This window comes from Petromyzon marinus, chromosome 48 (assembly GCF_048934315.1).
Source record: "Petromyzon marinus isolate PM22_M1 ecotype Great Lakes invasive population chromosome 48, UKy_Petmar_22M1.pri1.0, whole genome shotgun sequence".
Lineage (NCBI taxonomy): Eukaryota > Metazoa > Chordata > Hyperoartia > Petromyzontiformes > Petromyzontidae > Petromyzon > Petromyzon marinus.
This window is the reverse complement of record NC_133714.1, coordinates 11,512,393-11,525,508: the sequence shown is the minus strand read 5'-3', so window position 1 is coordinate 11,525,508 and position 13,116 is coordinate 11,512,393. Positions and strand designations below refer to the sequence as shown.

The 13,116-nt window shown below is 45.8% G+C and overlaps 1 protein-coding gene across 1 annotated transcript in view; it reads right to left on the bottom strand.

Annotated features, from left to right (window-relative positions):
* The window catches only part of LOC116952729 (transmembrane and coiled-coil domains protein 1-like), a 32,673-nt gene that overhangs the window by 4,912 nt on the left and 14,645 nt on the right, over nucleotides 1–13,116 (bottom strand). Inside the window, exon 7 of the mRNA XM_032972338.2 lies at nucleotides 5,443–5,578. Within this exon, the coding sequence (XP_032828229.1) occupies nucleotides 5,443–5,578 (136 nt within the window). The remainder of the gene's footprint in view (nucleotides 1–5,442; nucleotides 5,579–13,116) is intronic.

Genomic DNA, 13,116 nt, shown 5'->3' with positions numbered 1-13,116 from the left:
TTTGTGATATTCAGGAGGTCCGGTTGACTAGCCCTGGCTCCAGTCACCATGAGGGGTGGACAGTCCTTGACTCCGGGCAGACTGCCAAACAACAAAGGAATAGAGGAGGAATGGGAGCATGGCAGGGAGGTATGGGAAGCTCTAAGCTCCAGGCTACTCTGGGCTTGTCTCCCCATCAACGCGATGCGAGGAATGGTGGAGGTGTTGGTGGCATTTGCCCCCACCGAAAATTAACATCAGTGGAGGGATGCAGGCAAAGCCGATGAGTCAAATGCCCTCTATGACCTCCTGTCCCAGGTGATAGCTAAAGTGGCCCCTCGGGATAGAGTCATCCTGTAGGGTGATTTTAATGCTTGATTTGGTCATGAAGCTGGCACGTGGACTGGAATGATTGGAAGGCATGGGCCAGATAAGCTCAATAACAACAGTAGGAGGTTGCTACACTTCTGTGGAGCCCATGGGCTTGTAATTACTAACACTCTGTTTTGGCATCGGCGCATCTACACAACATCATGGATGCATGCCGGGTCCAAGCAAGAACATCTGCTGGACTATATAGTGATGGAACAGCTGATGCGGGCCCATGTCCTTGACACCAGGACCTACTATGGAGCTGATCTGCCCACTGGCCATCGGCTTGTCATCTGTAAGATGCACCTGCCATTCTTCCACTCTGGTGGTGATTGTCCATCTAGGACCCCATTAAAACCCACAGTGGCCTGGTCTCAGCTAGCTGATGAAAGTTGCCTTCAGCTGGGGTTTGCATTGCCCTCCTCCTGCTGATGCCGAGGGGAAATGGGCGAGGTTTAGGACTGTGGCTCAAGCAGGTGCAATGGCTGCATTGGGTACGTGGTGCAAACCTCCCCAGAGACCGTGGCTGACGGAGGAGGTGTTCAGGCTGGCTGAGAAAAAGCGACAGGCCCACTTGCATCGTCTACAGCATCCCACGTCAGAGAATAAGGAGGCTTACCACAGCCCTTGCTCAGCGGTTCGGAGAGCTGTGTGGTGTTGTAAGGATGAGTGGTGGTTGTGGTGTGCTGAGGTGATGGAATCTGCCTCAGTAGCCCGCGATCACAAATCACTCTTTAATTCCATTAAAAAGTGACTTTTAGCACCACACCTATCACTGACTGTGATGTTTCCATCCTACCTGCCTATGTCAGCTGTTATTTCCGGCTCTCTGTGTCTCTCTCTTAGATCTCTCATGTAACATGTCCACACTGCACTCTCATGACTTCGGATTGCACTCTCATGCTCACATGCCCTTTGGATTGCACTCTCATGCTCAGATGCCCTTTGGATTGCACTCTCATGCTCACATGTCCTTTGGATTGCACTCTCATGCTTAGATGTCCTTTGGATTGCACTCTCATGCTCAGATGCCCTTTGGATTGCACTCTCATGCTCAGATGCCCTTTGGATTGCACTCTCATGCTCAGATGCCCTTTGGATTGCACTCTCATGCTCAGATGCCCTTTGGATTGCACTCTCATGCCCTTTGGGTTGCATCTCTCATGCTCACATGTCCTTTGAATTGCACTCTCATGGTTGTAATCTCTCATTTGCACTGCTGCTGTGTGCATATGCGGGCAGGATACTCTTATGCGGCGACGGAAGCTCATTCATGCTAATCTCCCTCCCTAATCCCTCTCTCCCCAATCTCCCCCATTAACACAACTAACGTGCTTGCGTCCGGGGGTGGAATTCCTTTCCAGCTCAGACCCCGCTTGCTTGTCCATCGCCACATAAATAACCTCTTGTTGTAACAGCTCTCTCGCTGGTTCAGCAGTTCCACTGCTGGATTATATTTTTTCCGCCTGAGAACGACCGCTTGTGTTGCGATCAAAACGTCGTGATCTATTTTATTTTATACCTACGGGACTTTGCCGAAAGAACCAAAGAGCATGGATTCCTGCAGTCACGAAAGCTTCAAATCATTATTATAACAGTCTGGACCACCCGATGGGTTCCGCAGGATTGAAAAGATGCTGTGGTGGTCCCCCTCTTCAAGAAGAGGAACCGCACAGACTGTAACAACTACAGGGGCATCTCACTCCTTAGTGTGCCAGGAAAGGTCCTGGCAAGGATTATTCAACATCGCCTTGCCAGGCACACCGAGGAGAGGCTTGCGGAGCCCCAATGCGGTTTCAGACCAGGGCGGTCCTACACAGATGCCATTTTCTGTGTCCGTCTGCTACATCAGAAATGTAGGGAATTTCAGCAGGACCTACATCTCTGCTTTATTGACCTGGTCAAGGCCTATGATACCATCAATAGGTCTGGGCTCTGGGTTGTTCTTCCTGCTTTCGGAGTCCCTGACCCTCTGCTCACAATCAGTAAGGACCTTCATGATGGTGGGCTGGCCTGGGTAAACTACGTGGTCAGGAGCATTGCGCACCGTGATTCCCTGTTCACCTTGGGATATGACAGGGATGTTCTCTGGCTCATATTTTAATTACCATATATTTCGACCACGTAGTTAAATAAGCTTTTTATGGCTGTACCGTAGGAATTTACAATGAGGGAAAAAAGTATTTGATCCAACTGCTGATTTTGTACGTATACCCACTGACAAAGAAATGATTAGTCTATAATTTTAATTGTAGGTTTATTTTAACAGTGAGAGACAGAATAACAACAAAATCCAGAAAAACGCATGTCAAAAATGTTATAAATTGATTTGCATTTTAATGAGGGAAATAAGTATTTGACCCCCTCTCAAACAGAAATATTTCTGGCTCCCAGGTGTCTTTTATACAGGTAACGAGCTGAGATTAGGAGCACACTCTTAAAGGGAGTGCTCCTAATCTCAGCTTGTTACCTGTATAAAAGACACCTGTCCACAGAAGCAATCAATCCATCAGGTTCCAAACTCTCCACAATTGCCAAGACCAAAGAGCTCTCCAAGGATGTCAGGGACAAGATTTTAGGCCTACACAAGGCTGGAATGGGCTACAAGACCATTGCCAAGCAGCTTGATGAGAAGGTGACAACAGTTGGTGCGATTATTCGCAAATGGAAGAAACACAAAAGAACTGTCAATCTCCCTCGGCCTGGGGCTCCATGCAAGATCTCACCTCGTGGAGTTGCAATGATCATGAGAACAGTGAGGAATCAGCCCAGATCTACACGGGAGGATCTTGTCAATGATCTCAAGGCAGCTGGGACCATAGTCACCAAGAAAACAATTGGTAACACACTACGCCGTGAAGGACTGAAATCCTGCAGCGCCCGCAAGGTCCCCCTGCTCACGAAAGCACATATACATGCCCGTCTGAAGTTTGCCAATGAACATCTGAATGATTCAGAGGACAACTGGGTGAAAGTGTTATGGTCAGATGAGACCAAAATGGAGCTCTTTGGCATCAACTCAACTCGCCGTGTTTGGAGGAGGAGGAATGCTGCCTATGACCCCAAGAACACCATCCCCACCGTCAAACATGGAGGTGGAAACATTATGCTTTGGGGTGTTTTTCTGCTAAGGGGACAGGACAACTTCACCACATCAAAGGGACGATGGACGGGGCCATGTTCCATCAAATCTTGGGTGAGAACCTCCTTCCCTCAGCCTAGGCATTGAAAATGGGTCGTGGATGGGTATTCCAGCATGACATTGACCCAAAACACATGGCCAAGGCAACAAAGGAGTGGCTCAAGAATAAGCACATGAAGGTCTTGGAGTGGCCTAGCCAGTCTCCAGACCTTAATCCCATAGAAAATCTGTGGAGGGAGCTGAAGGTTCGAGTTGCCAAACGTCAGCCTCGAAACCTTAATGACTTGGAGAAGATCTGCAAAGAGGAGTGGGACAAAATCCCTGCTGAGATGTGTGCAAACCTGGTGGCCAACTACAATAAACGTCTGACCTCTGTGATTGCCAACAAGGGTTTTGCCACCAAGTACTAAGTCATGTTTTGCAGAGGGGTCAAATACTTATTTCCCTCATTAAAATGCAAATCAATTCATAACATTTTTGGCATGCGTTTTTCTGGATTATTTTGTTGTTATTTTGTCTCTCACTGTTCAAATAAACCTACCATTAAATTATAGACTGATCATTTCTTTGTCAGTGGGCAAACGTACAAAATCAGCAGGAGATCAAATACATTTTTCCCTCACTGTACATCTGGTACAGATACAATGGGAGGCTGATCAATGCCCGGGTGCGGTCAATGGATGGCTCCCTATTGGTCAACCAGGTTACGTATGCTGCTGATCTGCTGAATGCTGCTTACTCAGAGAATGAGTTGGAGGTATTCCTGCCCCATCTCTTACTGTGCCACTAAGATGTGGGGCCATACCCTCAGCCCCTACAAAAACTAAGCTCCTGCCTGGGTATTTTGAGTCATCAAACACTCCACCCGCACAACTCCCCATTGGTGATGGAGCAGTTGTGGAAAGAGTGGAGAGTATCCAATACCTGGGCAGTGTGCTTATAGTCAGCTCCAGTTTGACAGCAGAAGTCTCGCTCAGAATCAGTCGAGCTGTATTATGCTTTCATCAGCTGTGTAACGCTGTGTGGAAGCTACCTGGCCTGTCACTCCACATGCAGCTTCAGGTCTTCTCGGCTATGGGCATGCCCTCCTTCCTCTATGCTTGAAAAACATGGGCTCCCCTAATGGAACATCTTTGACAATTAAAAATATTCAGGCTGGCCTGATTACAATCCATCTTGGGTTTAACCAGGCTGGATTGTGCGAGGAGCTCACAGATCCTTGAAATATCTGGACAAAGTCCCATCAGTAAGCTCCTTTGGCAGGCAAGGCTGCGTTGGCTGGGTCATGTAGCCCGCATGCCACACCACATGCCTAAACAGATTGTATTCAGCCGGAAAGAGGGAGCTAAACGGGCAGGCAAGGGCGAGAGAAGAGATGGAGTGATGTGGAGCCGAGTAGACTTTCCAATGACTGGTACCAGTGGTGTCAAGATCGGTCGCTGTGGAGAAGGATCGTGAAGGACGCTACTGGGCAGTTGGAGGCAGTCGCCCTCCAGAAACAATGGAGGGCAGAGAAGTGACGCTCACAACAATGAGGGGAGCGCCGGGAAGCTAAAACACAAAAAGTTGGCACAGTGGGGGGGGGGGGGGGGGGGGGGTATAGGTGGTGCATCGGCCAGTCATCTCAGTCAGTCATCCCATGGCACCTGGGTCTGTCCCAAGACCTCCTGCAAGCGGGCGTTTGATACTTCACGTGGCCTTAAAGTGCACATAGATTGGCACAAGCGCCGTGGTGACGTCACCGCCACTTAGTGGCGAATGGCAGTTGTTGTTGTGAGTTTGGTGAGTGAGTGGGTGAGTGTGTGGGTGAGTGGGTGGGTGGGTGTGTGGGTGAGTGGGTGGATGAGTGGGTGGGTAAGTTAGTGAGTGGGTGGGTGGGTGGGTGAGTGGGTGGGTGAGTGGAGTGAATGGGTAAGTGGGTGAGTGTGCTGCGGGGTCGGCGCGCGTACCTGTGTGTCGCGTGCCCTCTCGTAGGCCTGGTACGCCACCTTCTCCTCCATGCTCACCAGTTCCTGCCTCAGGTTCATCATCTCATTCTGGTGGAGTTCCGTGAGGTCGCTCAGCTGCTCCTCCAGACGCTCGAACCTACGGACATTACAACAATAATGTTAAACAATACCATTACAACAGTAATGTTAAACAATACCATTACAACAATAATGTTAAACAATACCATTACAACAATAATGTTAAACAATACCATTACAACAATAATGTGAAACAATACCATTACAACATTAATGTTAAACAATACCATTACAACAATAATGTAAAACAATACCATTACAACAATAATGTTAAACAATACCATTTCAACAAACACGGTGCAATAATAATAAGTCCCCAACCGCCTAGCGCAGAGGTTAGGGGCCTGGGCTCCAGTCCGAGTTTCATCATCAGCTATAGATTCACACAGAGACCTAGAGACTTTCACAGAGACCCATAGACTCACACAAGAGATCGGAAGACTCAAAGAAACCCATAGACTCACGGGGATCCACAGACTCACACAGGGGTCCACAGACTCACACAGAGACCCACAGACTCACACAGAGACCCATAGACTCCCAAGATGCAGCGAACTGCAGCTCTTATCACGAGTTGCTTCTTCTTTCGTATGGCTGATGTAAATGCAAAGCAACAACTGCAAAGACTGTGATCACACCACAGTGTGAACACAGTCTCACACCACACCACAGTCACACACCAAACCACAGTCTCACACCACACCACAGTGTGAACACAGTCTCACACCACACCACAGTCTCACACCACAGTGTGAACAGTCTCACACTACACCACAGTCTCACACCACACCACAGTGTGAACACAGTCTCACACCACAACACAGTCTCACACCACACCACAGTGTGAACACAGTCTCACACCACAACAGTCTCACACCACACCACAGAGTGAACACAGTCTCACACCACACCACAGTCTCACACCACAGTGTGAACACAGTCTCACACCACAACACAGTCTCACACCACACCACAGTCTCACACCACACCACAGAGTGAACACAGTCTCACACCACACCACAGAGTGAACACAGTCTCACACCACACCACAGTCTCACACCACACCACAGTGTGAACACAGTCTCACACCACAACAGTCTCACACCACACCACAGAGTGAACACAGTCTCACACCACAGTCTCACACCACAGTGTGAACACAGTCTCACGCCAGACCAGTCTCACACCACACCACAGTCTCACACCACACCAGAGTGTGACCAGACCGTAGTGCAACGTACAGTGAGGGAAAAAGTATTTGATCCCCTGCTGATTTTGTACGTTTGCCCACTGACAAAGAAATGATCAGTCTATAATTTTAATGGTAGGTTTATTTGAACAGTGAGAGACAGAATAACAACAAAAAAATCCAGAAAAACGCATGTCAAATATGTTATAAATTGATTTGCATTTTAATGAGGGAAATAAGTATTTGACCCCTCTGTAAAAACATGACTTAGTACTTGGTGGCAAAACAATTGATGGCAATCACAGAGGTCAGACGTTTCTTGTATTCTAGATTTAAAGCTTTCGTGACTGCAAGGACCCATACTCTTTGGTTCTATTCGCTAAAGTCACGTAGGTAAAAAATAAAACAACAAAAATCACGATGTTTCGGCCACAACACAAATGGCCTTCATCAGGTGAAGGGACCGTGCTGTCACGAAGACAGCGTTAGAATTAAGAAAGTCAAGCCAGGTCGCGTCCTTTAAGCTGTGTGGGAGGAAACCAAACGCTTTGACAAAGGAATTAGCATAAAGTGCTGATAGAGCACCTAACACGGGGGGGGGGGGGAGTTTACAAACGTTGTTTTGAAGGGAAATAAGCTGCTGTGAAAATTTGGTACATCACTACTTGGATAAATATACTGTACCATTGAAAATTAGTTTAATGTTTGGTATGATTTAGAACTTCTTTCCAATGATTGCTTAATTTGAAACCATCTTCTCTGTTGAAATTGTGTCTGTGTTTGAAAATCTGAATTGCCTCGTGGACAAATCTCTGATGATAACCTATAGGACACATCCAAGCAGACGTTGCGAGAGCTGAAACAGCCACTATTCTTAAGAATGCTAAGAAACCCATTAGCAACATCAGCAAAATGAACACTCTGAACTCACGAATTTAAAAAAACAGAAGTGATATAGTCATCCTCTCAGCCGACAAAGGCAACGCTACTGTAATTATGGATAAAGATTCGTACAACAACAAAATCCAAAACCTACTCAACGATGGAAGTTACTCAAAAATTAAAAATGACCCTACTAATATCCGAACAATAAAAACCAACAAGATCATCACAAGTTCGACCTCCCTAATCGAACCAACTAAACGTCCCTCCTTAAAACCTTCTGCTGCTAGACCCCCTAGATTCTATGGTCTCCCCAAGTTTCATAAAGAAGGCACTCCACTACGACCCATCGTATCCACGATCAACTCCCCTACCTATAAGCTAGCACGTTTTCTGTCAGATACCTTGCTACCTTTCACTGGCAAGACCTCCTCAGCAGTACTTAACTCAGCCCAATTGGTCTCTATGGTCAAAGACGTTGTACTGTCCCCTGACGATATCCTTGTCAGCTTCAATGTGGTCTCCCTGTTCACCAAGGTCCCGGTACCTGATACCATTGAAATAATTGAAAATTTGGTACAACATGGACTAGACCCCGATACACCTGCGCTGGTTAGACACTGCCTCACCAATACATACTTTACTTGGAATGGCACCTTCTACAAACAAAATGAGGGTACCCCCATGGTTTCTCCCTTATCACCAGTGATAGCCAATGTTTTCATGGAGAAATGTGAATCAGACGCCATCCAGACTTCCACCCTCAGACCTTCCCTGTGGAAGAGATATGTGGATGACACTTTCGTCATTTGGCCACATGGCTTCCCAGCTTTGAACCTTTTCCTACACCACATCAATTCCAGACATCCCACCATCAAATTCAGCATGGAAGTGGAGAAAGATGGCAAGCTACCATTCTTGGATGTTCTGTTTGAGAGGAGACCTGATGGCTCATTGGGGCAGTCTGTCTACAGGAAACCCACCCACACAGATTCCTACTTGAAGCCTGATTCCCACCACCACCCAGCTCAAAATAACTCTCTCATCAAAACTTTATACCACAGGGCTCATTGCATTTCGGACCAACACCACCTGACCAGTGAATTAAAACATGTACACCTGACCCTCAAGAGAAACGGATACTCTGACCGTACCATCCGCCAAGCTGTTTCTCCCTCTATACAGAAACAACCACTTGATACTCCGGTCAAAACCATCGCACTACCATATATAGCAGGCGTTACTAAAAAGATCTCCAAAATTCTAAACAAACACAAGATCCTGGTCCGGTTCAACACAGTACACAAAATCCGTGACCTGATCCCATCCGTGAAGGATGTCATTCCTGACTTACAGTACCCCGGGGTTTACAAATTGAGCTGCACTTGTGGTGATTACTATATCGGGGAGACGAAGCGACATGTCTCTGACCGAATTCGTGAACACAAATCAGATTTGAAACACGGCAGAACGAATTCTTCTGCCGTGGCTGACCACTGTTACAACGCTGTGGGTGATCACGATATAGTGTTCTCCGATACCAAGATCCTTTGCAAACCTATAGGTTATCATCAGAGATTTGTCCACGAGGCAATTCAGATTTACAAACACAGACACAATTTCAACCGAGAAGATGGTTTCAATTAAGCAATCATTGGAAAGATGTTCTAAATCATACCAAACATTAAACTAATTTTCAATGGTACAGTATATTTATCCAAGTAGTGATATACCAAACTTTCATAGCAGCTTATTTCCCTTCAAAACAACCGTTTGTAAACTCCCCTCCCCCCGTGTTAGGTGCTCTATCAGCACTTTATGCTAATTCCTTTGTCAAAGCGTTTGGTTTCCTCCCACACAGCTTAAAGGACGCGACCTGGCTTGACTTTCTTAATTCCAACACTGTCTTCGTGACAGCACGGTACCTTCACCTGATGAAGGCCACTTGTGTTGTGGCCGAAACGTCGTGACTTTTGTTGTTTTATTTTTTACCTACGTGACTTTACCGAATAGAGCCAAAGAGTACGTTTCTTGTCGTTGGCCACCAGGTTTGCACACATCTCAGGAGGGATTTTGTCCCACTCCTCTTTGCAGATCTTCTCCAAGTCATTAAGGTTTCGAGGCTGACGTTTGGCAACTCAAACCTTCAGCTCCCTCCACAGATTTTCTATGGGATTAAGGTCCGGAGACTGGCTAGGCCACTCCAGGACCTTCATGTGCTTCTTCTTGAGCCACTCCTTTGTTGCCTTGGCCGTGTGTTTTGGGTCATTGTCATGCTGGAATACCCATCCACGACCCATTTTCAATGCCCTGGCTGAGGGAAGGAGGTTCTCACCCAAGATTTGACGGTACATGGCCTCGTCCATCGTCCCTTTGATGCGGTGAAGTTGTCCTGTCCCCTTAGCAGAAAAACACCCCCAAAGCATAATGTTTCCACATCCATGTTTGACGGTGGGGATGGTGTTCTTGGGGTCATAGGCAGCATTCCTCCTCCTCCTCCAAACACGGCGAGTTGATGCCAAAGAGCTCCATTTTGGTCTCATCTGACCACAACACTTTCACCCAGTTGTCCTCTGAATCATTCAGATGTTCATTGGCAAACTTCAGACGGGCATGTATATGTGCTTTCTTGAGCAGGGGGGACCTTGCGGGTGCTGCAGGATTTCAGTCCTTCACGGCGTAGTGTGTTACCAATTGTTTTCTTGGTGACTATGGTCCCAGCTGCCTTGAGATCATTGACAAGATCCTCCCTGTAGTTCTGGGCTGATTCCTCACCGTTCTCATGATCATTGCAACTCCACGAGGTGAGATCTTGCATGGAGCCCCAGGCCGAGGGAGATTGACAGTTCTTTTGTGTTTCTTCCATTTGCGAATAATCGCACCAACTGTTGTCACCTTCTCACCAAGCTGCTTGGCAATGGTCTTGTAGCCCATTCCAGCCTTGTGTAGGTCTACAATCTTGTCTCTGACATCCTTGGAGAGCTCTTTGGTCTTGGCCATGGTGGAGAGTTTGGATTGATTGATTGCTTCTGTGGACAGGTGTCTTTTATACAGGTAACAAGCTGAGATTAGGAGCACTCCCTATAATAGTGTGCTCCTACTCTCAGCTTGTTACCTGTATAAAAAACACCTGGGAGCCAGAAATCTTTCTGTTTGAGAGGGGGTCAAATACTTATTTCCCTCATTAAAATGCAAATCAATTTATAACATTTTTGACATGCGTTTTTCTGGATTTTGTTGTTGTTATTCTGTCTCTCACTGTTCAAATAAACCTACTATTAAAATTATAGACTGATCATTTCTTTGTCAGTGGGCAAACGTACAAAATCAGCAGTTGGATCAAATACTTTTTTCCTTCACTGTATAACGATGTGATGGCCCGATCCCACAAATACAAGGAGACATCACAGTGAGCGCTGACGCAGTAATAAAGTATAATCGGTTTATCAGCATTATTAATTTTAAAAATTACTATTATTAATATTCGTATAATGATTATACTAATAATTATTATACAAGAAAATCTCATCATACTAGTATTATTAGTATAATATTAATTCATATACTAAGAATAATTAAACTTTTCATAAGTATTATACTAATAATTATTATTAACTATTACACTCATACTAATTACGTGACTTTACCGAAAGAACCAAAGAGTATGGATCCTTGCAGTCACGAAAACTTCAAATCTAGTCTGCGTAATAAGCGTTTTTTTTATTGCTTTTGCCCAAAAAGTACAGAAAATGGCTGTTTATTCCCCACAAACTTTGCTTTTGTGACCGGGACTTTATGTGAACGAAAGACACAAATGCACACCACGTTTCCTCATTGAAAATAGTTCAATTTCAAATGATCACTGTCCTAGTCACAAAAGCATTTTCTGTACTTTTGAGGCATAAGCAATTATGAAATAACATTTACTACCCAGGAGTTTTTTGTTTGTTACACAGTGTTATTATTAGTTGCACTGTGTATTTAGTTTATAGGAAGACACTCCCACAGTGACTGTATTAATACAAACATTTGAAGGTAACAATACTACTCACAATTCAGTTACCGTGCAGCCGCTTGCTATCACGCCGGTCTAGGACTTCCTCCAAGAGGGTTGGCCGATCGCGATACTTCATCGTGCTGCTCGAATTGATGCAATAGCCAGGATGCATTAATCATCAGGCTTGATCCACGGTAAACCGTAGGTCATTTTTAATGACTACAGTAAAACCTAAGCTTTTCGGTATTTGATCATTTGTAATTGGGGATAATACGGCACGGCTGAGGCTTTCGGCACATATACAGTATTAGTAATACAGTAAAACCTTGGATTACGAGTAACTCGGTCTGCGAGTGTTTTGCAAGACGAGCAAACATTTTTCATACATTTTTATCTGATAAACGAGCGAGGTCTTGCAATACGAGTAGTACGTATACGCTTTGTCTGCTGAGCATCACGTGATCACAACTGATATACGAGTGCTTTGATATACGAGTGCTTTGGATTACAAACACGTTTCCGGAACGAATTATGCTCGCAATCCAAGGTTTTACTGTACGCCACGAGGCGAATCGCCGTACCGAATGGTCCAATTTCAGCATACACGTGGAGCGACACCGGGCGGCACGACCAAAACAATGACTCGGTCTGGTGTCTGCATGCATGGTGAGCGTTAGTGCAAACCTGTCGCTTTGGATTTGACCTTGTTAATGCCCTCTGTGCAGAACCGTCGTCTATGCCTAAATCAAGAAGTAATAGAAAGGGACTGACATATAATTCCTTTAGTCTGTGAGACAAATAAAACGTTTTGGATATTATTGATACAGAGTGTGTCGATACGTGTGGTGTGTGAAGAGTTTGGGAAAAAAAAATGCATTGGGCAAGAGCCACTGAGGAGTGCCATTGTTCAGAATTCGGAATATTGGATAATTCGGCAAGGCCAGAGGCCCATATGCGTCGAATTAACAAGGGTTTGCTGTACATTTTTCGTGGAATTATTTGTCTTAACATTCTGTGTTATCTGTTTATATATCTGTTGATTCGGGGATGGGGGGGGGGGCCTTGTAGCCGACCGGGCCCCGATGCGCCACGTGACGCTGCCGCACACCCAATAGTCGCATCCCTGGGCCTACTCCACTGCTGGCTTAAAACTTGAGCACCGCGGTGCCGGATTCAAATGATACCGCGCTCCGTTCACAAAGCACTCTTTCAGCAAACCGTGCGTATGTATGTTGAACATATTTGGCACTGCATGTAGCCAACCATGCTAATCGAAGGTGCAGGGGAAAGAACAGCAAACTAAAGACAAAAAGCAGTTCTAAAGAAATTAGCTTGTCAATCTCGATGATGATATAAAGTGCTCAGCTCCCATCAGCTTCCTAATATGGGAAGGAAGACAGATCCAGACTCGTATCGAACTATATAGTTCCAGAGACTTATAGAGACCCATAGAGACCTATACTCATATGTATGTATGTATGCTGAGCTTCTTTTGCACCATACGTAGCCCACCGCGCTAATTGGAGGT